This window comes from Poecilia reticulata, chromosome 13 (assembly GCF_904066995.2).
Source record: "Poecilia reticulata chromosome 13, P_reticulata-male-v2, whole genome shotgun sequence".
NCBI classification, from domain to species: Eukaryota; Metazoa; Chordata; class Actinopteri; order Cyprinodontiformes; family Poeciliidae; genus Poecilia; species Poecilia reticulata.
In genome coordinates this window covers 6,876,020-6,902,757 of record NC_088842.1, presented here as the reverse complement: position 1 = coordinate 6,902,757, position 26,738 = coordinate 6,876,020, and the positions used below count along the sequence as shown (strand labels likewise).

The 26,738-nt window shown below is 38.1% G+C and overlaps 1 protein-coding gene across 1 annotated transcript in view; it reads right to left on the bottom strand.

The window, feature by feature from the left end:
• Positions 1 to 26,738, bottom strand: part of dph1 (diphthamide biosynthesis 1) — an 84,900-nt gene that overhangs the window by 17,513 nt on the left and 40,649 nt on the right. Inside the window, exons 4-9 of the mRNA XM_081614299.1 lie at positions 20,624 to 20,745; positions 15,630 to 15,784; positions 12,102 to 12,223; positions 8,011 to 8,079; positions 6,642 to 6,798; positions 1,039 to 1,139 (exon numbers count right to left, since the gene is read on the bottom strand). Of these exons, the coding sequence (XP_081470425.1) occupies positions 1,039 to 1,139; positions 6,642 to 6,798; positions 8,011 to 8,079; positions 12,102 to 12,223; positions 15,630 to 15,784; positions 20,624 to 20,745 (726 nt within the window). The remainder of the gene's footprint in view (positions 1 to 1,038; positions 1,140 to 6,641; positions 6,799 to 8,010; positions 8,080 to 12,101; positions 12,224 to 15,629; positions 15,785 to 20,623; positions 20,746 to 26,738) is intronic.

Here is a 26,738-nt window from a genome sequence, read left to right as displayed (position 1 = left end):
CCCTGCAAGCCATTACGGCATGGCTGACATTATTGCTATTGTATTTATAATCTTTTTAGCTCAGATACAGGAAAGTGTTCAGTGTTGGGGATCTGCAATTTAAACTCCAGCTTAATGGCTCTCAATTAAATGGCTGTTTGTCAATTGTCAACTCAAAAGGATTTTAATAAAGGACTCGAAGACTGGACGGCAAACAAGACATTTCACACAAATTATCTGAAGCTTATGTTGTCAGGGAGAATAATGTCCTTTAGTCTGGACCTTGCAGGCATTTTTTCTACACACACACACACAAAAAAATTATTTCAACTTTGAAATAATAGGAAATTGTGGGATTCTTGCTTTAAAAAAAACCCCACAACAAAATAAACAGTATGAGCAGCTTTCAACTCTGCCCAGTGACAATAATAAAGTGACTGCTTCTTCACCGCACAAGGAAAAAAAAAAAAAAGGAAAAAAGAACTTAACCTTGCACAATCATGCTTTTATACAATGTGGCTCAAAGGCAGCAGGGGCTTCTGGAAAATATATCAAAATCACTTCACATGCAGCAGCCTCGCCTTCAAACCAGCAACAGTCGAAGTCTAAATGATGCGCTTGATTTGTTTTCTGCATTCACGCAGCGAAAACTGAGGATAAAATATTGGCTTCTGGAGGGCATATTCCCCTTTTTGTTTTATCTACCAATGAGCAGCTCCGGCTCAATAGTCCTACTCAGAAACGGAGTACTGTACTGTACGCTCCACTGACGGGTTCATTAATCAGCTCAAGTATGTTTCAGATTTGGGCCTACTTTACAGAAACGTATCTCTCAAACTTGTTTAGGTAACCATATGAACGCAGAAAAAACGTTATAACTGAAGCATATCAGGTGTTGGTGTGCAGGTTGCTTGATGTTGCTTGATTTGTAAATTTCATTAAATCGTTAAATTTAATGAACAAGAGATCAGAAACGTCTAGTAGTTATGTCAAAGGAAGATAAATGTTAAATATATAAATTATATGCTTAAGTGATTATCTGAAAATAATAATACTTACGCATCTACGTCTGGAATCAGATCCAGCTTGCTGGGGAAGACCTCAGAGAGCAGCACTCGAGTGAAGGACTTGCCCAGAGATTCAAGCTTCGTCTCCAGGTGCTACGGAAAAACAAAAAAAGGATTTTAGCAAAATAAAAATAAAAAATTCCAATTTATAAGCTTTTTCTTTGTTTCAGGGCATCGGGGGTCAATTGGAATAGGGTGAGGTGAATCATTAAGCCCTACCAGAGGGAAACCCTCATGTAAAATCTTCAGAAAATTGAGTTAAATGATGCAATTTGGGGCCACTTTGAGGAAGTTTTTGTGCGTTAACCTTTAGAGCCACTCGGTTAGATGTTTAACCATTATGCTGGTGGAATAAGCAATAGGCTTTTAACAACAAAGTGACATTTTAATAGCGTAACAAATATTGTCAGTTTCTATCCAGTCATCCCACTGCCATGCTCAAAACACACACACACACACGCACGCACGCACGCACGCACGCACGCACGCACGCACGCACGCACGCACGCACGCACACACACACACACACACACACACACACACACATGTCGTAGGTTAGTGAGCCTTTCTTGATTTGACCAATCAACTTGAAGCTTACGGATACTGCCTGACCTAACTTTGAGGTAAATTAACTTGCAATTTATGGTTACTTTACTTTGTAGGAACAATACTGTTTTGTTTTTGTTTCCCTTTTCACACAGAAGTCCCAAGACGGAACCTTTGTATCCAAGTATTTCCGGTAGACCCATAAATCTGACGCACAAGCATCCACAAACAACAACGATAAATGACAAAGCTGCTTCTCTCAGCCCACTGTGGGTTCACTTTTTTTCAGACAACAATTTGACTGGACGCTGGAAAAGATTATTGTTGTGTCCAAGATGTGCTAAAAGGAGTTAGCCTATCAGTGAAACTATTAAAGTCTAAAAAAAAGCATCTTGATGCTAAACATGTACCGGTAGCACAGACGTATTCAGGGCTAATGTCAGCGGCGTCCACAGCCCACATTTCTAAAGACGTTACATGACTGATAAGGAGTTACTGAAACACTTGAAAGCTGAATGGGTATAATGGCACTTCGCACCAATCTGATGGTTGAATAACCAAAGTAACAGAGTAATAACAAATGTCTTTGTTATTGGGCTCATTTGTCTATGCGTCAATAATTTAGAAGCAAAAATGTTTATTAAAATGGAAATGTTGTTTATTTTGTCAATACATGGCTTTCAATTAAAACGCGATTAATTTCAACTAGTTAATTAAAGACACTGCAATTAATTCAATTAATTTTTTAAAGTCACATTCCACCTCTAGCTAGGCTCTACAATAGGATCCACAAAGTTCATAAAAAACTTCTCAGCTGGACTCACCACTGTACAGTTTTTTCTTCTTCAAACGCGAGGTAACTGTATGACTGTGACCGTGTTATAACATAAAAGTCATGTTTCCATTCAGCTGTAGTAGAGGTACAGATTGTACATATATTGTTCAAATGTAGATTTATGCTCAAGTTGAAGTCACCTAAATTAGTTGAGATGATCTAAATGTATTCCAGGCAGCTTTACTATTTCTTTGTCCCTGAGGTATACTGATGTGCAGTCTGAGCAATCCAATTATGGATATATCTTTACTTACTGGTTGGAATGTTACTGGCAGTAAACTGCAACTTTACGCCGGGGCTCACAATGAAGTTGAACAAACTCTTTATACTCTTTCCCTTCTAACTGCTTAAGGTTGCCTGTGCCTGTCAGAGAGACAGTAAATCCTGCCCCTAAGTAGGATTTTGGCTGACACCTTATGTTGAGAGCGGTGATAAATATGGCTGTTGCTTCACAGTTCTATAACCTCTGCGTTACCTCTCCTACACCTTTAATCCACTCTTTACATTTCTCTTCTCGACTGTGAAACCTCACAGTAAAAAGTGATGCATTACAAGAGCAGTGCATCTACTTCACTGACGTCGCTTTTTTAGCTCCCTGCTGGCTTGTCCACAGGTTTGGCTTTAATAATCTCTGAAAGAAGACGGTTTAATTGAGATTTCAGATTTCACATTTGCATCTATTGGCTTGATTGTGTCTGCAAACTAGTGAATGCACAATAAGAATGGGGAAAATACAACCATTCCTTTCTGTAAAATTTCCCAGGTACGCTCAAGTTCTACATGAATTTCTGCCACTAATGTGTCTTTTAAAGTTTTCTTTTAGAAATCTCTGGTCAAAATGCCACAGAGAAGCAGTGAACCATTAACTCCTGCAATCACTTCACACTCATCCCTTCAGTTTGAGCCTGAGAACTGACATCAAAAGAAAAGATGTCGTTTTGAGGTTACCGATTTTATGTTTTATTCCTCTCACCGAGTGTACCTGAACAATGTCCATCCAACAGACTGAGCTGTTTTCAAAGTCCTTCATTCACCAACAACCACAAAAAAATTTGAATTACTGTCAAGGCAGAGTGACACTCAAAGTATTTTATTGTCGAACCACCACCTCTACAGCCATTTGGTGGACAGAAGGCATCATTTTTGGTAATTGTTGCAATTGGAACCTGTTGGCAGAGGTCCTCAGCGGACATTATTGGTTTAAAAATTGAATTTAGACCAGAAACTGAAAATGTAAATTCCACTGCTCTACAAGACCACCCAGAAGATTAAAGAACTGGTCATCAAGCAAAATACATCTCAAGTCACCATTAAGGACACACTTTAGCAAAGCACTTACACATACATGTTACCTTATTAGCTATGAGAAGCATGTAGCATAATCTGAATTGTTAGCAGTTGTTATTCATTTAGATAGAAATGCAGAATCAGTCTGGAAATTAGACAAATCATCTGGTGACTGGAATCAAACATTTTACAGCTTCTTCTAAACTGATGTGTGTCTGGTTAGGCAGAAACTTACTAAAGTCATCTTTTTCCAATCAGTGAACAGACAAATATGTTGCTAGATGGTTTCCGGCAACAGAAACACCGTTCAGCATGGAAACTATTATAGAAGGACAGACATTTGAAGGAAGATGAATATATTTCGTATCGTATATCTAATATTTAGTATCATATATGCTCATACTATATTTAGTATGAGGAGTTTAAAATTAAAGTCATAAGCAGCACAAAGATTAAGTTTTTTTAAAAGAAAAATGTGTTTTGTACAACATGTTGAATCATGTCTAAAAAGTCAGGTACATTTGAGAACACCAGAAGGTGGAGTCGAACTATGACGCAAACTAAAAAAAGAAAACTCTGGTCCATGTACAAACCTGGATCTCTGTTCGGTTGAAGTGGGTCCTGGTGTGGTTCAAATATATATCTGAAAGCCAAGTGGACCAGTGTTCACTTCAAAGCAGGAAGTGGTCTATAACGCAGGGCACGCTTGGTAAAGTGAGTCTAGCCCGGGGGAGAGAGGATGTTCCCACTAAATACTGAATATGCCCTACTTGGGTTGTCTTGGCCCTTTTATCGCAACCTGTGGGGTTTTCCTTGACTTGGAACGAGAATACAACCTGTTGAATGTGACAGGTAGCAAATCAAAAAGCGCGGTGATGTAAGAACAAAGGGGAATCCCAAACAGCTGACATATCGCGCAACTGAGAGTCCGGTAGATATCGGAGATGATATGTGGAAATGTTTATTATTAAATCTAATAATAAACATTATTATGTTTATTCAGTTAAAAATGTTAACTATGAAAAAACATATTCACCTCCAAATCATAGTGCAGCAAATAGAGCGGCTGCTCTCGTCGTCTTTTATCCACCGCCTTTTCTTTTTGTTACGTCTTTTATCTCTTAAAATGAGCCCACAAACTATCACTATTGCTTCTACATCGTCATCCGTGTTTGGTTATTCTAAATTCCCGCTTTGTTGGGGGTTTTACTGAATTATCCTCTGGAATCGGGATGTTCGTGACTGGAATCGGTTCGTGTTGCTCCTGCCTCGATCAAACCTGTTGGACTTTATCAGCTCTGTGGTCACAGAGGTTTGGAGAATCGGCTGACAATTCTTAAATCTTTCCGTCTAAACCAGACTTAAGACTCACAAGCTCTACTCATCTCCTCTCGACCACTTACTAATTTTGCTGCTTGTGGGCTCAATGTTGGCGCGCAAGTAACCAGACTTTCAATGATTCACTTCCTGCTAAAGAGCCCCTTGGTGGTTGAAGAAAAATCCACATATAAACGGCTTATAGTCCAGAAAATACGGTACATGAAAAAAAATCTGAATGCTCTCTGATATTGTTCAGGGGGCCAGACCAAATGTGGAGGTGGGCCGTAGTTTGGGGACCCCTGCTCTAGAGAGTAGCGGACCCAGATAAGACTGGGTTCATTTTGGGCTATAGAGGGGAGTTATATGACATCCCATATATATATATATATATATATATATATATATATATATATATATATATATATAACCTTTCCAACAGGATGCATATATCAATAAATTAAACTGTTCTTATGAGTTTAGAAACTCCACTTCCCTGCTGAGTCTGCCTTTAGAAATGTGGGCAGTTGGCTGAGTTGTTATGAGAGCAGGAGGCAACCAGACGGAGGGAGAGAAAAAAAATTTCCACAAATGCTCTTTAAGTGAGATAAAGGTAAAAAGCAATGCTGATAGCCACCCTCCCTGGGAGGATTATGAGACATTTCAATGACTGCGCTCTTATCAGAGTTAGTCCTGTTCTTTTACTTGTGAGGTTATCTGACACCACACTTCTTAATCTGAGCTACTGGAAAGCTTTAAGAGTTTTTTAAAAATTATTATTATTATTAAAATCTGCCTTCTTAAATCCTCTCTCCTCTCCTCTACGAAAGAAAATGATCTGTCTGGTTTCCTGTTGACATTTTTACATAAATGCTGGCTTAATATTTCAAATGTGGATTTAAGTAAACCTGAAGTACAAGCTTCAGAGTGGTGCATTAGCTTTGAGAAAGATAGGTGATCTGGTAAGAAATCTTTTACATCTAGCATTCAAGTTAAAGTCAACTTATACTGTGACACAGGAGGTTTAGTGGTAGATTTTAAACTGCATATTTTCCATAAATATTTTAAATGTCTAGTTAGTCTGATTGATCATTTCCTTCTTTCTAAAATCTACAGTGGCCCTGAAGTGCAAACTACTTCAATAATTCACTAAACACATGTACAAAATCAAACAGAATTAGTAATTGTCTTGATTTGTAGTTGTCCTTAATGTTGTGTTTTTTTGATTAGTAGTTGTTTTTAGTTGATGTCATTGTGGTTTCATGATTTGTAGTTGTGCTTAGTTAATGTCATGTTTTTGAATATGTTATTGTGATTTTTAAATTTGTAGTTGTGTTTAGTGAATTATTGAACTTCAGGGCCACCATAAAAAATCCGCTTCAACTGAAACAACCTGAGACCAAGAGTACCATCAAAAGATACGGATCTGCATCACAAAATAACAAGTAGCCACACAGAATGCTGCCTGTCCAAATAGCATTACATGCCACAGAAGCACCTGCCTAAAGAAAACAACAACAACAAAAAAAACATACTTTGCAAAGTATTACCAGGGATTGCACAAGAGGCCTCGGGACAAGCAGACTGCTGAAACGAGGATGCAAACTCACCTGCAGGACTTTGGGACTGCCCTGTCGGCCCAGTGTGCCCAAGATCAGACCCCATCTCTGGGCCAGCCGAGCCTGGTCGATGGCCTGCAGCCTGCTGACGCGCATGGCCTTGTGATCATAGTACTCCCTGGAGAACACCTTGCTGTAGGGGTCATATCTACAAACAGGCAGAGACAGAGAATCGCTATGGCACACAGATGTTTTAGGAGGTGTGCGTAGGCATAAACATGGGAAGTTTTATCACTCCCATTACCAGCTGTTGTTCGGGTATCTATCTCGAGGACGGAAATGCGCAAAAAGACGGGAAGTTTAATCATGAAAAGCCATCAAGTATGACAGGAGCTGCAGTATCTTAGGGAAATGGGGGTATTTCAGAGCTTTTAATCTCTTTTTCTCTGCTACACTTGAGATTAGAATCTTGTTTATGAGGGGGAGACCTGTGATCTTACCTGCAGTGTATGGATGTATAACAACTGAGTTTGGCTTTAAACTCAAACAAGTTTGCTTGAAGTGTATTATTTAGAGCAACATTATTTAGCACTTTTTTCAAGGCACATCAATATTAATGATTTGCTGACTTAGAAGGTATTGGAAAACAGAACAAGTCTTTTCTTTGATTCAAACATCTAAATTCTTCAGATTATAGCTTTTTTTTGTTTGTTTTTACAAATGAAAATCTAAAGACTTATCTTACCCGTCTGTTTTCAGCACCCTTTAATCGAATACAACTAAACTGCCAGTAGCTTTAATTCTCCTAATTAGTAAAAGGAGACCATCTGTGTTTAATTCAATCTCTGTATAAATACAGCTGTTCTGTTCTGGCTCAGAGGTTTGGTAGAGAAAAATGGCAGAGACAGCAGGGAAAAAATAATGGGAAAAATTTTTTAAAGCAGCTACAAAACAATACCCCCAGCTTTGGAGCTATGATCAATCCCTCATCTGAAATGATGGCACGGAAAAGGAAAGCCGTTTTTAAAGATAATAAAAAGAAAGACTAGTTAGCACAGCCACCGTTGACAGAAACACCGTTCAGCATGGAAACTGTTATAGAAGTTTCTATAACAGTTTCCATGGGATAAACAGTTTTCCCTTAATGGTAAGTTAGCAACTGCAGCAAATTGGCAATCTGCAGTGTGTACGCGAGAATGATTGACAGTGCTTGAAACAGGAAATCAGACCCTCCTCCTGGCTCTGATTGGTTGCGTCTGAGAGCGAACGGCAGCAGGACCACAGAGAGGAAGCGGATGTTTTTCACAGGTTACCTATCTTGTATATTACACTGTGTTTTTTATAAAAGTTACATACTGACATTCCAGGAAAGAAAACATTACATACGTAAACATTTCTCTAACGTGTTCTTTCATATTACCTGTAGGCAGGAATGTCTGGGTTTGCGATCATGATCGACTCCAAGTGAAATCTTCCATCTCCAAGATAACTAAAGAAAAATAAATTGAATTGTGAGCACAGGATTTGGAAAAAAAAAAAGATAAAACTAAATTGTCTGTCTTCACCTGCCCTTTCTCAATATGAATGTGCCATAGATATACAACCTTTTTTAAGAAACACAAATCGGCTAACATAAATGCATATTGGAGCTGCTTGGATGTGGAGTGTGTTCAGGTCTGTACCTGTTCTTACTTGAGACATGCAAATAATCACACTAATTGCTTTCTTTGTTGAGAAGCTTGAAACGAGGATGTAGGCCGTTTGCCATGCAGGCAATTTTGAAACTCGACGAGTCTAGACTATGTGTCAGAGAGCACATATGTGAAAACGTGCACTTGTTTCCCCACGCGTCCCAGTAAAATAATATGCAACGACGGAACAGAATGAAATCTGGTACAGCCTCCTCTGCGTAGCTTTCATTGCTCGGAAACGTCCGAGCCCCTCGTATAATTACATCCGCGACAACAAACTTGCAAGCACTTCAGTCCCGTTGTCCGATTCCGGCTGCGCTCTCTGAGCCTCAGCCTTATCATCATGTTCACATCCACATATTGTTCTTTTTTAGAACCGAGCAAAAGCGCCTTTCAGACGATAGAAACGCTCCACTGATCTTTTCTTAAAGCTCTTTTGAATACAATTTCTGGCTGCAAAGAGTTGTTTTTCTTCTTTTTTTTTCTGTTCAGTGCTTCAATGACTTGTATGTGCATTTACATTTTGTGCATGCAGCATTTCTGTCACACTTGCTCAGTTCTAATTAAAGTAAAAATAAACCGAAGCCGAGTTTTAATTAATGCCATTTCAAAAGGTTATGATATTCGACACTGTAAAAGATATGTCACAGCTAAAGAAACTGAACTCTGATGCTGTTGTTACAGACAGCGGCTTATCTGTCCTGACATTAAATTGATAATAATTTATTAAAGTCATAAAGGAAACCTAATTATTAAAGGAAACTATTACTCTGTAATTAAGCTTTCAGTGATGCCACAACATCACAACAGAACACTTTTATTTCTCCATTTGGTGATGCATGCGAGAGAGAGAGAGAGAGAGAGAGAGAGAGAGAAAGAGAGAGAGAGCATTGAAGATCATGTTTATGGAGCCTCATCATAATATCAACATGTTTTTTATTAGTTTAAAGCGTGCATGTTATCAGTTTTACAAGTTTTCTTTTTTATGTTTATTCACGACTGTATCTCACCCCAGTTATATTCTTTTCCATGTACGAAATCAATATATAGTAGAAATGTAAAATAACAAATGCACACTTTATATAAGGGAGCCATGGTTCATCAAGTCTTAAAGCTAGTGTTTTGTTCATGAGGATTTAATTGCACTACAGTGATGCAGCAGTCAAGATATTGTAGAAAACTAGTTACATTTATTTGAGTCATTTTTTGAAAATAAATGTACTGTTAGGACTCCAGTAGTTTTACTGTGCTGTACATTTGACTTCTGCTTGAGTAACAATATTTTCAAGTATAACTACTCTCAATACTCAGATAGCATCTAAAACCAAACATTTCTCCTTCATTTGTGTCCTCAACTCTCAAAGTTGAGAGAACAGTAGCCTGGCTACTGTCTTCTGAAGAAACTCTGCTCGATTCTCATCTCCCTTCAGTTTTCCACCTGGGATTTTTACCCATTTAGGTGAATTCCTCTGACAGGGTTTCAATCAGGCTAATCAGCAAACAGAAGAAACAGTTTTGAACGATGTTGATTTTCTGTGCTGCTTTAGAATTATACTCTAGCTATTGTTGTAGTTTTGTCAACATTTTATTGTTGGCAAAGAGGTTGTGGCCGTGAGCGCGCACAACTTCCGGTCAGCTTCATCGAACACATTACAAACATTGTGGCCAAACATTAGCAACTGGGTGAAATCAGACCCAACGGCTTAAAATGTCAGAGTCCACCCCTCCAACAAGCAATTGCTTCTCAGTAGCCAAAGGTCCAGACCCTCTGGATGAAGTAAAAAGCGTAGAACATGGGTTTGGTTTTTACCAGGCTGTACCGAATACGACTGTCTCATTATTGTTGAAGAAGAGCTGGAGGAGGAACCCCACTTGTGCCTACTGCCACCAAACTCACCCACAGGTTCTGCATAGCTGCTCTTTGCAGATGAATCCGTCACATTCTGTTTGATGTTGTCTAGAATGCACCATGAATCTGAATATTGTTCTTAAAAGGATATTTTTCTTTCACCAATATGATTGGTTCTCTGTCTACAGCCAGAGCCAGTAGCTGCGTTTCCATTACAAATGTGCACAAAAGATTTTCAATATTCTGCTAATGTCGAAAAAACCCAATTTCACAATTTCCATTAGATAAGAAACACCACTAAAACCACAAGTTTGTTTATGTGATAAGTCATTAAGAAAAATGTTACGCCATCACTCTCCAACTTCCTGTTTTCTTCTTCTCAATGGCTTGGGCCAGAGGCAACAACCAATTGTTGATCATGTGATGTGAACAAGTGATTTCCATTGCAGTTTTACTTGGCTTTCAACTCCAACGGGATCTAGTTTTAAATTGTATGTTTGTTTGTTTTTAAACTGCAAGAGTTGTTTTTTTAATTGTTATGTTGTGTTTTAATGTACTTTGTATCGTATCAGCTGTGGTTGTTTTAAAGTGCTTTATAAATAAAGTTGGTATGGTATGGTATAGCAGTTTTGCGAGAAAAAAACATCGATACAGTCAAGAAAACCACCTCATTCTGGCGCCAAAACGTTTATCAAAAAACTACAACTTTTTCAAAATTGCTGTGTTTCCATTAAGTGGATTTATTTTCAAAATGTCATATTGCGCAATTATATGGTCAACAGAAATGCAGCTAGTGACAGGACTACAGAAGATGTCATTATGGAAGCAAAGTTACCGTCCATGTAAGGACGGTAGTTACTTCCTGTTTCAGTCGACGTGACTAAAAAGACTTTTATGCTTGAAAAGGTTTGTCTGCTTTGAAGACCAATGAGAAAACCAAGTAGGATTTAAATGTTTATGATTTAAACTATAATACTGTTTGTATAAATATTAGCGAGCTTCTCAAAATGTGATAGATGGACAACATATGTTAAATAAGTATGTAATGCACACAGTACCTCTTGCATTGCTTTTGTCTCCACTTGTGCACATAGCGAAGCTTTTCCATGTGTTTTCACGCACTGGAAGGTTTGAATCACATAGTCTAACACCAAATGACTAAAGCTAAATGTGTGCAGATAAGACAGAGGAGGAATTTTCACCTATGCATAATTAAATCAGGGAAATTACATTATCTCGCCGTGTGCAACAAAGCCCAGGATTTGTCAAACACAAACCAGCACGGCATGTTATTGACAAAATGCAGCTGCAGGCACATTGTTTTGCTGCTTTACTTCTGCAAATCTCTCTTCCTTTTCCCCCCCAAAGCTTTGAAATATCTTACCTACACACGGTGTAGGTAAGATACACACAGTTTAAGTTACTTACACACAGTTAAGTAAAGAAAACACACACACACGCACCCCCACACGCACACACACACACTAGTCTAGTCTTTTAGAAGTCATGCAACAACTGGCTGGAAGTTATATTTTTTCCACAGAAAATGAGATAACTTAAAATAGGCAATCACATGAGCTGTAACAAATGTGTAAACAAACTGAGATGTGCTGCGCAGTTTATCAATTCTCGCCATGCGCATGTCGCAGTAGGTGTCGCGCTTCGAAAAAAGCTCTTGTTTAAAAAGTTGGAAAATTTGGCATGGACGTGGCTATGTTGCGGTTTTAAGACATCCAAAGCCGTCAAGCTACATCAAATTTGCAGATTTCCACAGTGAGAAGGTATTTTTAGCCTCCCGGGGGATCAGCATCTGGCTTCTCCTGGCTGCTTACAGAACACAGACAAACCTGGTTATCTCTGCCAACTACATTTTATGTGACTGGAAATATTGTCACAGTGATTATGACTTAAATCACACGAGTGGGCATGGAATCGGCGAGAGGGGAAGACAGGAGGAATGTGGTTTCTTACATTATGGCATCGACGTGGCGATCCAAGCGTGGAGAGGTGCAGCCTAGAATTTCTCCCGGTGACAGAGGCCGACACTGGGGGACAAGCACATCATACTCTGGCCTCAGGGCTGCACTCACAGCCTGCGACATGAAGGGGAGGGGAGAGAATTCTGCAGGATTAACTTTTGCAATTTTGATCACTTTTTCCCAAAGAAATATTGTTAATTTTTTTCCTTCCAGTGAAGTTAGGCACTAGATTCTGAACGATCAAAAAATTCCTGCATTTTTTTTTTTTTTTTTAGATAAATCGTATTTGAATGCTACATTTCGAGTAGATTTTTAAAAGCCCCCTTTTTTTATAATCAGTGTAGAGTAATTAGTGTAATTAATGACTGATTATTATGAAGATGTCTTTATGGAAAGGTCAAGAATTTTGTTTTCTAACTGATTAATGAAGCTTAAAATAACATTCCTTTTGTTCAGAATTTAGAAGTGTAGTATTTATAAAATCTGATTATAGATCATTTGAAAGTGAAGAAAATATCAATAAAACACAAACGTTCATTACAGTCTTGGGTGATAAGATTTCAGTCTGCTCAGTTCTGAGCCGTTTCAGGGCTTCCTGTCACTTTAAATACAAATAAGTTCCTCTCCTCAACTAAACATATAAATGGCGGCAAATAGATGTACTATCATACGTCCGTACATCTTTGCAGAAAAAACAGCCTACTGCAGTAATAAAACTGTTGTATTTACCAGCAGCCATTGTACAGCGCATACAACGGTAAAACGAGCTGGAGCCCAAGCTTGTGTTGCTAGGTGATGGGCTGGACTTTGTTGGGGTTGCTAGGTGAAGGGCAGTGCCTGCTCATTCGTGACTCAACATTCAGGAGGTTTTTGAAACAGTTAATTTTCCAGACACCAAAAAACATTAACTAATTGGGAGTGGTTTTTGTTGTTGTTGTGGTTGTTGTTTCTTTAAGCGCTTGGAATGTTTTCAGAAGCAGTAGAAACCCAAATGGATGTACAAAAATCTGCAAAATGTGAATTTTGCACAATACGTCCCCTTTTAGCAGTATTTACCATTCATTTAAAAAAACATGGCTTCAATTAAGCTAAATTTACAGCTAATTGTTTTCTACCTTTTGGCTGAAAAGTGGCATAAATTAATGGAAAAGGCAGAGATGCATTATAATCTCCATTATATCTAAAATGAAATGAAATAGATTGAATCACGTCATTAGTCTTTCCTGAAAATTCATCATAGATTCATCTTTAGATCTAAAAAAATCTACTCAAGAACAAACCATATAGGCATCCATGCATAAAAACACTGCAATGATGCACGAAAGCGTAGATGGACACACAGACGCAGCGAAATGACAAAACATGCAATTTAGAATCACCCAGGAGTGTAAAGTGATATAAAAATAGTGTATTTTACATTAGCAAAAGCCCACATCAGTGGTGAAGAACTCAGAAAATGAAAGCAGCAGAGCACATTATAGAACAGCGAGGCAGCAAGCCAGAGAGAGGGATGTTAAAGCTTAATACTATAACTGCTGCCACTGCTTATGTAAAGAGCAGTCCTGAGCATGATGCTGAACTGAGAGGCTTTCCGAGGTCATTGCGCCTTTCAAAGCAAAAATAACTGTTGCCAGATTTGACAAACCCACACTTGAACTGAGCTCAGAGGAGGGTTCATGAAAACCAGGCACCAAAAAAAAAAAAACATATATTGTGCAAGGGTTGAGATAAATGCTTGTCTGTATATTTCTGCGGCACCAAAAAAACAAAAAACAAAATAAAAATCAGAGAAGGATAAATACAGAAGTCAAAACTGTAACTCATAAGAGGATGACAAATATAAATTGTGGAAGTCACCCTGGATGTTTTCCTGATACCATGAGTGTATCATGTCTTGCAAAAGTGTTCAGATTAATTTCAGTTTACCTTACATGGATGTTATATGACAGTCCAGTAGAAAGTAGTGTAATATTGTGAACTGGAAGGAAAATAGCATAGCAACATAGTGAATAGACTGCAGTTCAATTCAACTCCCTTCATTCTTCTTTGCAAAATAACTGAAGATTCTCTTGGATTCAGGTTGTGAACTCTTGAAAAAGTTTTGATTTAAGCTCAGGATTTGTTTTGTTTTTCATCTCATTACCTAGTGGGAAGTTGTACCTCATGCCCAATCTGACACTTTTTGCTGTTGCTGGGGTTCTGATGATCTCACTTGTCAGATTAGAAATAGCTACGTCTATCTGATGGTGCTATCCTTAGCGACTGCTAGAACACTTGTTAAGGCTTGTGAATGGTGCAATTATGTCTCCATGCACTCGTAGTTGTCAAGCAGATGAATATAAATGATTTTGCAGACAAATAAATGATTTCATACAACCCAAGTTCCTCTCTATCATTGCGAATTTACACTGCATGCGTCTCCACTCTGCTGCGCTGCGTTACGCACTTCGCCGACAGAGAGCAGCTGTTCCTGCTCATCTTGATTAGAGAAGGACATTGAGGTTCAGAAACAGCCAGAAGACTTCCGAGCTAAAGTCGACTGTTTCCGCGAGTTCATTGAAGTTGAACAATGTTTCACCGAATAATATCATTAACGTGAACAAGATCCAATCACATTTGACAATTTCTGAATAAATTCAACTTGTACTCCAGTGGATCTTGTATAAACTTATGCGCTTGATAATTTGTCATCTGTTCTTTTTTAGTTGTTGACTTTAATAAAATGTAATAGAATATTTATTTTCAATATTTGAACCAAGTGAAGCCTAAATTGTGCCATTTGAGGAGTTCTGGATATTTGTCTTAAATGCAAAATGTATGTTTTGTTGTTTGTTTTTTAAGTTTTTGCTTAATTAGTGCTCTGAATATGTTGTTCTTTCAGTAAATGGCCTAATTGGTTACTAAATTTGTTGATAATTATTTCAACAATCAATTAATCAGAATTAATCAGCCTCACATACAGTATATTTCTACATGTGTAACTCAATCTATCTTCCCATCATCTCTGGCAACTTCCCTGCTTTTCATTTGCTTTTATTTTGTCTATGCAAATCATAGTTCCATGGTGCTGCCACCTCCATGTTTCGCAATGGGGATGGTGGGTTCAAGTTGATGTGCAGTCTTAGTTTTACACTACATATAAAACATTTTTTATTAAGTAAGTGACTTATGAAGGCAACGGCACTGGATTTTACTCAAGTGTATCAGAGTAAGTGGCGGATGGATACTTTTATAAAAAATATATATATATATATATATATTAAGAGAGGGAATATATATATATATATATATATATATATATATATATATATATATATATATATATATATATATATATATATATATATATATATATATATATATATATATATATATATATATAAGTGTCTAAGTGTTTAATACCTTCTGTTCGATCTGCACAATCAATTTTCTGGTTCTGACATCACAGAATATGACAAAGAATGAACACATTTGCAAAGCACTGCAGTTAAAAATGAGAACAATAGCCTTGGTCGATTACCTGCAATGCTGCAACAAACTGAATGGTGCTGACAAGTGCCAGGGATTGTCCAGGATGGAAGTTGAACTTCACTGTGTCCAGGAAGTGTGCATTGTCCATCTGGATATCCACAAACACATACAGCATCTTGATCCCCGTGGTGGAGTCTATGGGGACTGCAGGGAGGTGGAAACAAACAAACAAACAAAAAAAAGGAAAAGGGGAGACAGATGAATAATTCACTCTTCTGTTAGATGAATCGGCAATATATACACAGTTGATGGCGCCCAAAACATTAAAACCCTTAACATGTTCAGACGTCCGGCTACACAGGATCTATGAAGGCGCATTTATAGCTCACAGCTGGCGTCTGCGGGGTATAATTGAAAATCATTCCCATCAAGTTGCCAACTCATGCAGGAACTGATGCAAAGACCTCAATTATTTAGGGAAGGAGAGGGACACATGTGATCGCTATTAATGCTATTAATTTCATAGGCCATTTACCACGCACTTGGGCTTAGAAGGCGTTGCTAGAGACGTGCAGAAGATGAAGAAGACGTTGCTGAGTGAAGATGGCAGGAGTCCAGAACAGGAAGGGCAGAAAAGGAGTAAGGGACGCATAAAACAAAATAATTACCAATTGTTTTGACAAAAACTATTATTCATCCTTTTATTTCACGTAATATGCCCATCAGGAGCAAGAGGACATCTTGTTTTAATTGAATAAATGGCTAATTAAGGTGAAAATTTCAAGATAGGAGGAGGTTCCTTAATGTCCTACATTAAACAACTCATGAGCAAAGAAAGATATGTGAATTCAGAAAGCACACAGACATCTAAACCTTTTTCTTCACAGGAGACTGAAAGCAGATGGGAATGAAACAAGAGCGAATAAATGAGGAAATCCCAACAGAAATACGCTGGAGAAGACAAAAGTAATTAAGAGAGAGGGAGATTTCATAGACAGCTAAAGGAAGTCCAAATAGTTTGCAGCACAAGGCAGAACTGGAAAAAGTAAAAATGATCCAGTGTGAGAGAAGTGGGTTTGTAAAATTAACTGGATAGAGAAAGGATTAGCGACTCCACATTTGATCCAGGAAGTATAAGGTATGGATATGGATGGGTATTAGAAGCAGCTTGATTTGGCTGCGGGGCCCAAGGAGGTAAAACTAAGACTAAAAGTGTTGCGCACGACGAGTAAACCTCTGAGCTGAGACTACCATCTGTCCGTTGCTTGTTTATCGGTACTGCCAAACAGTAAAAGGGCAGAGCAAAGCGACATCGATCTGTGTTCACATTACCACGGCGGTCTGAGTGCACTTAGGTGCCGCAATTAGAGAAACAGTCAATGAGACAGACAGGACTCACTGCACAATCACTGGGTTTTATTCTCATGCGTTATAGCAATAAGGCCTATTAGCACAGCTCCTTATTAAACAACAGTGAAAAAAACAAAACATGTAAACAACTATGTGGGCAAATTTACTAAAAAGTAAAGGTTGATAATGGAACATGGCTCATCAACAAATGGATACAAGTAAGATTCATTTGTTAAAAGTGAGCATATAGGCAATCTTCTAACAAGTGTTTGATCTTAATGGACATGAGCAATTATGACATACAGTAAAGATGGTTGACGTCATAATGAAATTTTAACTAAATGAAGTTATCTATAACAATTTATCAAGTAAATTTTAAAACAGAATCTAAAACAGAATTTACATCTAAAAAATTATTGTCAAATGTTTATTGGGCAGAAAAAAATAACTTTCTACAAAGTAACAAGTGTAAAATAAGATTTATTTTGTAACCATCTGCTCAGGTAGCAAGACAGTAGGTATAGAACTAGATATACAATACTAGATACACAATACAACTTAATCAATATTCTTTTTGCATCTACTAAAGCTGGTGAGAGAGAAAAAGCTTAATATTAGCAAAGTCAAAACATCTTTGGCATTGCACTGCAAAATCACAAAATCGTACCAAGTATTTTTGATACTTAGAAGTCAAAATATTGTTTACACTTGAAATAATAAAAAATCTAACTTACAAGTAGAGATGTGCCGATACCAATCACCCATGAGGGCCGATCACCGATACCGATCACATAATATATATATATATATACCCTGAACTATGTGATTCATATATATATATATATATATATATATATATATATATATATATATATATATATATTATATATATATATATTTTTTTTTTATCATAAACACTACCGGTTACATTATGTGGAAAAAGGAACCATGAATTCACCTTAATTTAGACAAAAACTTACTTTAATAACTTTTCCAAGAAGAAAACTAAACAAAACAGGCATTGTTCAAATTGTACTGCTATTGATAATACTATCTTTAACAGACTGATAACATATGAAGGCTCTGAAGAGGCTAAATAATGCAAAGAGCCAAAATAAAACCTCTCAACATTGCTAAAAAAATTTAAGTATAAAACTTAACATTCAAAGGCAGATACAGGATCCATTACAATAAACAATCCAGAGTTACTGAATGAAAACGTTCTGATAGCACTGCGGCTAGCTGATTACTGCTAGTCCTGAGTGGCTGTTTCTGACTGAGCGGAGTAATTATGCAGAACAGGGAGGAGATCGATAATTATTTTAGAGATTATCAGTCTCATGTTAGGACAGCGAAAGTTTTAATATGTATGTAAAAAATTTTTTTTTTAAGTTAGATGCTTAAACAGAGGTTTGGTGTGAGACTCACTACCAGGTGGAGCAGAAGCGGCGCTCCGTCTGTCAAATATTACTATGTGTAGCGCGGAGCAGCCGTTCAACAGCGAGAGCAGAACCACATCGCAGCACGAAGACTTAAATAATTTTCCGGGTTATTTGTTTAGCTTTCTGACCGTCATGCTAATCCAGGTGAGTGTTTGTAGCTGTGCGCTGCTTTACCTGCTATTTGATCCTCCATATGTCTTTTTTACTGCAGTGAGCCTCAATCTAGCCAAACTCCGTCAAGTATGGCATTGTTTTTATGTCATATTAGTTTCGTTGTGTTGATGCATTTTGACGTTCTTCAATTTTCCGCCGCAACACGCAAACTTCCACAGTCACTCAGTGCGTTATAGTTCCACATCGTTTAGGATTTGTTGCTGCGCGTTTACGCAGTGTGAAGGAAAGAGGAGACCAGCTACACAGGCAGGCTGCAAAATGAGAAGCAGGTGATGGGTTTGTGTGATCGGCAACAAGAGACAATGATCGGCGATCACCAATCATACACTTTTTCACGGAAATCGGCCGATTATGATCGGTGGCCGATCGATCGGCACACCTCTACTTACAAGTAACTTTCCGGCAAGAGAAATCAGTAACACCTTAATATTGATTAAAAAAAAGTACTAGTTCTACAGGCAGATTATTTCACTCATAACATGAGAAGAAATGCTTTGTTTGAAGTGAAATAATCTGCCAACAGAACAAGTACTTTTTAATCTATTACTGACTTAAAACAAGCTCTTATACCTTGCTGAAATGATAGTTGAAAGTTAGTTTTGTCTTATTTCAAGTGCACTGAGTTATTTGCACTAGAAACTAGACATCCATATTTGGTAACATTTTGTCTTATTGATGGTGATACTTTTTTTCCAATGTCTTTTTTTTGGTTGTTGTGCAAGACCGTACAAACTTTAATCTCAACAAAAATAAATAGATAACTGCACTATCACAGTGAGTCTGCATCATGTCTGTCAGTGAAAGAGATAACCAAGAGTTAAACCTGAGCAGATCTGATTTAACTGCAAGTGAACGCTGAGGGGAGAGGTGTGGAGCAATCTGCATATTTATAGATCCATCCCTACTCTAATGGAGGTTAAGGTGTACAGTTACATCTGAGCTGTTTTAACATATGGACACATTTGTTTTAAACCGATGGGGAAAAGTATCTAAATATATTGCTCAGATGAACTGTAGAATGTCTGATTTGTTTTAATCATGTCACATTGATTTTGGATGCCTAGTTCTAAGGTACTCTTTAAAAATGGTACTTAAGAGGATAGGATAAATATATATATATATTTAAAAGGAAAAAAAAACACTGCAGAGAAAATGAAAGGAACACGGAGGAGACAGTAGCTCTGAGTCACTCTGAGGCCCGAGTCTTTCATCTTTCACAGGTGGTTGAAATCTTAGGAAACAGTGCAAATGATGTCTCATGGCTGAGAGATGAAGGCTAAGATCACAGACAGAAAGACGGCCATAAACAAAAATGTTCTGGCAATTTCTTCTCGTTTAACTTAACCCTGAAACTGATTTTAAAAACTTCAACTTTGGTGCTTTTAAGCATAGACGCTGATGTGCGACTGTCCCCCACTCCCTAGAAATAAAAATATCAGCACTAACCATAATTTCGCTACAATTGATAAATAACAGCCAAACTAACAAAACGGAGGAAAAAACATTTCTTTTTTTTCAGTCACATTAAGATTCTGTTGGTCATTTCTGGTATTTTGCCGAGGTGAGCTTGTTCTGGCAGATATGTATCAAAGTTATTGATTTAACATTTCTTCCCATGTGCAAAAGACAGACAGACAGTGAGATGAGACGCGTGAAGGTCCTGCAGAAATGCTTGAGGTTTCCAAAGGACAGCGCTGATGTGTTTTCAACTGATGTGAATGTGATGCTGCAAAGACCTGCTGGTTCTTCAGTTGTGCACTACAAGTTGTTGGTCTTCAAAGTAAAATCCTGATAAAATGCATTGAAATTAGTTGTTGCAACTCAACAAATTGCCGAAAATTCTAAGCGTTGTAATTACATTTGCAAAGTTTGCATGATTCTAATTACCTACATTTTGCTTTCATCAATAACACCTGTCAATCTCTGTCTTTTTTTATGTTCATGTGGGCTACATGGTTTTTTCTAGGTAGTTCACTGTCTGTAGGTGGGTAACCTTGGTGTTTTTTTCTTTTTTCTTTAGGCATTCAGAGCAATAAAGAACCAGACAAACATGTACGAGGGAGATAAAGAAACGTACTCAGACAGCTGTGGCCATAGTGAACCATGAAATCTGCTCCCAGGGCACGGGCAGTGAAGTCGTCCACGCAGCAGGCGCCATACGTCACGTCCCCCATTATGATGGTGTCCGCCTCCGTGAATCTGTGAAACACAGAAGCAATAATCAGCAGAGTCACAGACCATGTGTGCCTCGCCTTGATTCTTGCTATGGGGATCGATGCGCATGCCATGCGAGGCGCTGTGTGATTATGAGAAAGCTGAGGTACATCAATTCCTTTGTTGGAGCAGCAGGCCAAACCACAACTCATCGAGTCTAATGATTTTGCTGATCAATGGCTGACTCCAAACGACAGGTTTACATACAGAGCTGCTTTGTGGCTTTATGACCAGCCAATAACGGCCAAAACGTAGCATAACAGCACTGATATATGAAAGTTACTCGTCAGTCGAGGTTACTAAATTAGGTAAGTGAAAAAGAAACAAAGGTAGAGTTGGGATTTTTTACGTTTTTTGAATTTATTAAGTGGAACTATATGAGGGTATTTTCAGTGTTAGACTCCAGACACGAAGGATTTACTACAGGAGGATAGTATAAGGACTATTTATCCCAAAATCCACTTCAGCGGGAAGAGGAGGAGTTTCAGGAAAGAAACTTTGTGATGTCATGGAAGCTTAAAACAAAGGACTTAGACAACACCTGTCCACTTTATGTAGCACTGCTACATTGGAAAGGACAAAAAGAGCGCTACCTGAAAGCGACTGTGTTGTATTGTATAAACAGGCCAGAGGAATTAACCTTAATCCTGGTTTTACTCAGAAATCTGCAGAAGGTACCTTATAATTACAGGTTCTCCAAAATTTGCTGTTGATGACCCGACACTGGGTGGCGCAAATTGATGAGATGCAGCTTCACTGAGTCTGCCAGCCAAATGCAGCTAATGCAGGGCTGAGAACAGCAGGCCTGCCACACAACACACTACAAGCAGTTATCTGTAATTTGGAAAAATGCTATTTAGTAGTGTAGCACAGTAGTAGCTGCTAAAATAAGATTTAATATTTTCAGCTATTTTAAGTTGCCAAAATCAGGTCAAATAGGAGTTGTGTCTGGCAAGCCGCTAGCTTTCCATTGATCTAGAGATTTCTTCACTTTTCTGTAAACTGACTGAAATGCGACGTCACATGACTACAGGCAACAGTGGAATCAGTGATAGCCATTGTTTTTAGCCCTACCTTGTTGAACACTTGTCAATAAAAACATGCTATTGTGAGTAAAAAAACTCACTTCGTTTCACCATCAATGGGGCAAAGTAAGAGACATGTACATGGTATATTTAGGCTGCTAGAGAGTACAAGACTTAAAGCAATGCAAGGTATTTGTCATGGTAGCTGTGCTAACCATGATAATAGCTAAATTACAATGATATGGTTAGTTTTAAAGCCAACGTACTTTTAAGTATGCAAAGTGTTGTAGCCTCTGCAACCAGTTAAAGAAAAAACAATGACCTAGATTGACTTTTATTATTGATTCATGAATCTAAATCATGAATGATGATTATGAGCACACAGAAATATTGCAAAAAACCAGGTTTTGGATATCAGCCTAATCAGTTGATCTATAATAACAAATTACTTTATAGAACCTCACTTAAATCTGAACTATCCCTTTAAAGTTATTCAAGTTTATATACTTTTTAATCCCATCTGTGGCCTGGATTCTTTGCTAATCTGCCTGGAAACAAGAAAAAAAACTGCTTCGACTACAGTTTGCTTGAAGAAAATAAGCCATTCAGGGTAAATGCTCCCAAGCACAAGTAGGTTGTGAAAGTGTAACACAAACCATGTGGACCTAATGTTCCAGTTTACAGTAATAGAGGAGAGAAAAAATCAAGCTTCTTGTGAGGATAACTAACAAATTAAACATGCATCTATGGGCCCAAAATTCTTTGAAAGAACAACAGGATGCATTACTGAGAAAACAAGCATTTACTTTTATAGCCCTTTATGGGCAAATTAATGTTAAGTAAAGTCATTAAGGCTAAGTAAAACAAATAAAATTTGAGTGGAACACAGAACAAGTAAATGAACCATTGAAAGAGAGGACAGAGCTGCAGGAGAGGGAGTAGTTGCAAAAAAAGGTGGTTCACGCCAGGTATTTGTGGTTTAAGTCTGACAGATTCAGGCTAGACAGAAAGCGGGGAGAACAGAGAAGAGACAGAAGGCTTAGGAAGTGATAAACAGACACGGCTGCATACAGAACAGCATCTGTTCCAGCCAACAGAATCTTCGTAATGCGTCTCCTGCTGCACAAGCTTTCAACCTCCATCCACTCAGTTTATTCCCCGGTTCTGGCCTCTGTAAAGGACCTCAGACAGAGTTTCTATTAAGCCTTTCCACCTTCGTTTTCTGTGATAAAAACTCCAGGTGGGGCTCTCTCTCTCTGGGTTCCTCCTACCCACCCCCAGCGACTGGCCCCCTTCCTATACAAGTTGTTTGTTTTTCTCCCTCTTCTCCCATTTCCCAGTCCAGTCTACTCTAATGGTCGATCTCAAGTGAAGAGTGGCGCAGGCCAGCTGAGCCCAGCAAAAATCAGAACCAGCAATTTGTCTGGCAAATAAATATTTGCCTTTGATGGTTTGAATCAATTACCCTCTCTGATGTTAAGATTCAGACTTTGTTTGCGTCTGCGTGATTGTACTGTGAGCCAACAGCTGGTACATGTTGATTGTTTTTATGCTATTGTGCACATCTAGAAATTTCGCTAATTTTGGAGATGTCGGTATTATTGATTTAGTGCCGCGCTCCAAAGCAAAGAGATAACGCAGAAAAAGAAGACGTTTTAGGTCAACTCAAAACCACTTGTATTCTTTTTTTTTTATTATTATCGCTCTCTGTGTCGGCCTTATGCTACAAACAGACCTATTGCCATAGCAACTAGCAAACAGCAGCTCCAACAGTGTATATCAGGATTCAACACCAGAAAACACACAAACATTTTCCACACAAAGAACAGAAAATTCAGTCCATTACATTGTTATGTTTTCAGGCTTGATATTTATTTTGCGATTATTAATAAGCAATAGTCTGAAGACAGCAGTGATTGATTAGTTAATTTAGACACCTGCTCTACTGATGATCTTTCAGAGTTGGTGTGCGCGTCCCCGTTTTTTTTTTTTTTAACTGAAACACACCAAATTCCACAGCACAACTACATGTTAAGATTGTCAAAGTCAAGCTAGCATAACTGACCTACTTCCCTTCCTCTTGCTATTTTTCTTTTTAATTAAAATTTGGCACTGAAACTCTTGGACCTTCTTATTTAGTTGTCAGTCTGACAATTAGTAGCAAAACATTGTGTCCTTTTTTCTTTTATATATCGTGTGTACATTTAAGAATTAGCACAATATGATAACAACTTGACAGCTAACCATTACTAGTCATAGTTGGTGAGCAGTTTATTGCCCTCCAGCAGGAAGTTGGAGGGAGGGATTTTGCGAGGAACATCTCATTGTAGTAACAGGTAGGTTCAGAGGTCTGCGGACACTCGCAGAAGTTTTTCAATTCATTGTGGTTGCTGTTTTTCGTCCAACAGACTCTGCTGACTTTGTGTAGAAATGAATAAATGGGCATCCACCCTACAGCTAAAAATACACCGCATGCCCATCGGGGGGTGTGGTGGGGGGGAATGCAATAAACTGCAGACCATGAAAAGCCATCTACAATGCAAAACACAGCACTACAGAAGATCATTGTATCTAATCAGCCATCTATCTGCCAAAAACATCATTATCACACTACGTCCACTGGCACTGCAAAGCATATCTAGTTATTTCCAGGGTGACATTTTATGGTAATAAATGCTAAGGATCTGAGTAAGAGGCCGATATGAGAGGTGCGATTCTACTGGGACGTAGGCACAGTAATTACTGGGCGATGCATACTCCCATATCTCACTGGGAGAAAGGAAAAGCGGCAAAATGGCTGATAGGGTAAAGGAGGCTGTTAATAAAATCCAGATTTCCATAGCTCCATTTTAAAATAGAACATACAATGGAACAGGTTGGCACATATAAAGAATGCTGTCCTATATCACTACTAATCTGCATATATTTCAACTCCTAAAGAGCCCAATGTCGACATTTTAGTTTGCACTTATCTGTTGTGCCGGTTGCTTTCTTGTACCACGTCATATATTTGCACAGTTGTACTCTGCTCAGCCTTTCGAGCGGAAATGTCATTAAGATCTAATTAAGATGTCAGAGGAGCTTGTGAACTCCGAAACAGCCCTTGTTAATTAGCTCTTTAGCATACAATTTGAAACGTGTGAGAAATTATCCTCTGATTAAAATCTTTTCAATAATAATAATAATAATAATAAAACAAAACTGTACTGGTATCTGGCTGATACAAACACAACTACATGTCAACAACTGGGCTGTAAAATATGTTTACACGTGCCCACACAAACACAGGCTGTGTATTCACTGAAAGCTGATCGCATCGCTTTTGTATCAACAGGTTAAGCTGCTATATTTTTTCATAAATAGCATTTCATTTAACTGCATTCCAGTTCTAGAGAAAACATCAAAGCGAGCTAATGTTTCCGCTCTGTCCTCCAGAGATGATATTCTTTTTTTCTGATTTTGACAGGAATTCCTTCAGATGCCACCATAAAAGAGAAAGTTGTTTGGTAATAATATCTTACAGCTCAGAGATACTGCAGCAGACAAAGAAAATAAAAGAAGAAGAAGAAAAAAAAAAACATACCTGCCTCTGAAGCATCCCATTAGCACGCACAAAGACGTTCTGTCACTAAAGGCACTTTTCTTTTGATGGAAATACCTAGACTGAATTAAGAAAACAGGCTTCCACCATCTGCCTGAATAGTTTGTTTATTTAAGGTTGGAGTAATTTGTGATATGAGATGTTGCAAGTCTTTTTTTTTTTTTTTTTTGCCTCTGATGAGGCCTGTTTACGTAAGACATGAAACTTTCAAATGGCTTGCGATAGAAACAGGAAGATAAAGACAGATGGTAATTCCTTTTATGAAATTTGTTTCTGGCAGTGCTGGAAAATATTGCAGATGCAATGATTTATCTGGTGAAGATAAACTGATGGCACATACTTCAGTTAATCGCAGCAGGAATGCGACAAATTCAAAGTGGAAAAGATTCAAACTGTTTTAGAAACACCACAAACCTCAGAGTATGAACTATAACTTGACTGCAAGACAACAAAAAAACAATAACTGGGGACTGATTCATTGACCCATTCAATAAGGGTTTTTTTTTTGGTTTTTTGGGGAGCGGGGTTAGCAAATGTTCCCCAGAGGTGCCAGTTCTTCTCTCTTGCCGGCTGATCTCCACTTCCTCTGGGGTTTCCTTGGTGCATTATAAGCCTGGCGGGCCACCAAGCTTTATTTGTGCCCCCCCAGTGTTTGTTTATAATAGTTTTTTTTAAACACCAGTAACAGTGATGGCAGAGACAGATTAAAGAGTTTATTTGGTGAGAAGCACAATGGCAACATAGTGTTGGAAAAATGTATTGCATTTATTGGTCACATTAATTTATCATTTACTCAGACCTTTTATTTGTAGACATAGTCTCATTTCAGAATGACATAGTGACGGCTGAAGTGAGATTTCCACATTGCAGAGTTTATAGTTTGTAGAAAGACTAACCACTGCTCATCTTTACCTGTCTACATGGTGTTGGGGAGTTGAAGAGAAAGAGGCAAGAGGACTAAAGTATCTAAGGACAGGTGCAAAGATCCAGTAAAATCAGGAGATGAATGCATAAACAAGACAACGATTTGCTGTCCAGCCTAGAGATCTTGCCTTTAATAAAGTTATTACGTTTATACGAAGACACTGGAAGAAGTTGGAATGTCCTATCATCGTCAAAACCAAAACTAAGTTACTGCTGGGTAAATTGGTTTCTGCCCTGGCACCCTCTTTCAGATCTTGTTTTTTATTATTATTATTTCTTTTACACCTGTTCTCTGCCTATTTTTTTATCCTGCTGTTGAGTTTGACATTAGGAGTTATAGCCATGGTGTTACTCTAACACCATGCATAAGTGTGATGCTGCATGGACGTCTGCTCTCGCTGTATTCATGCAGAGAATAAAAAGCAGAG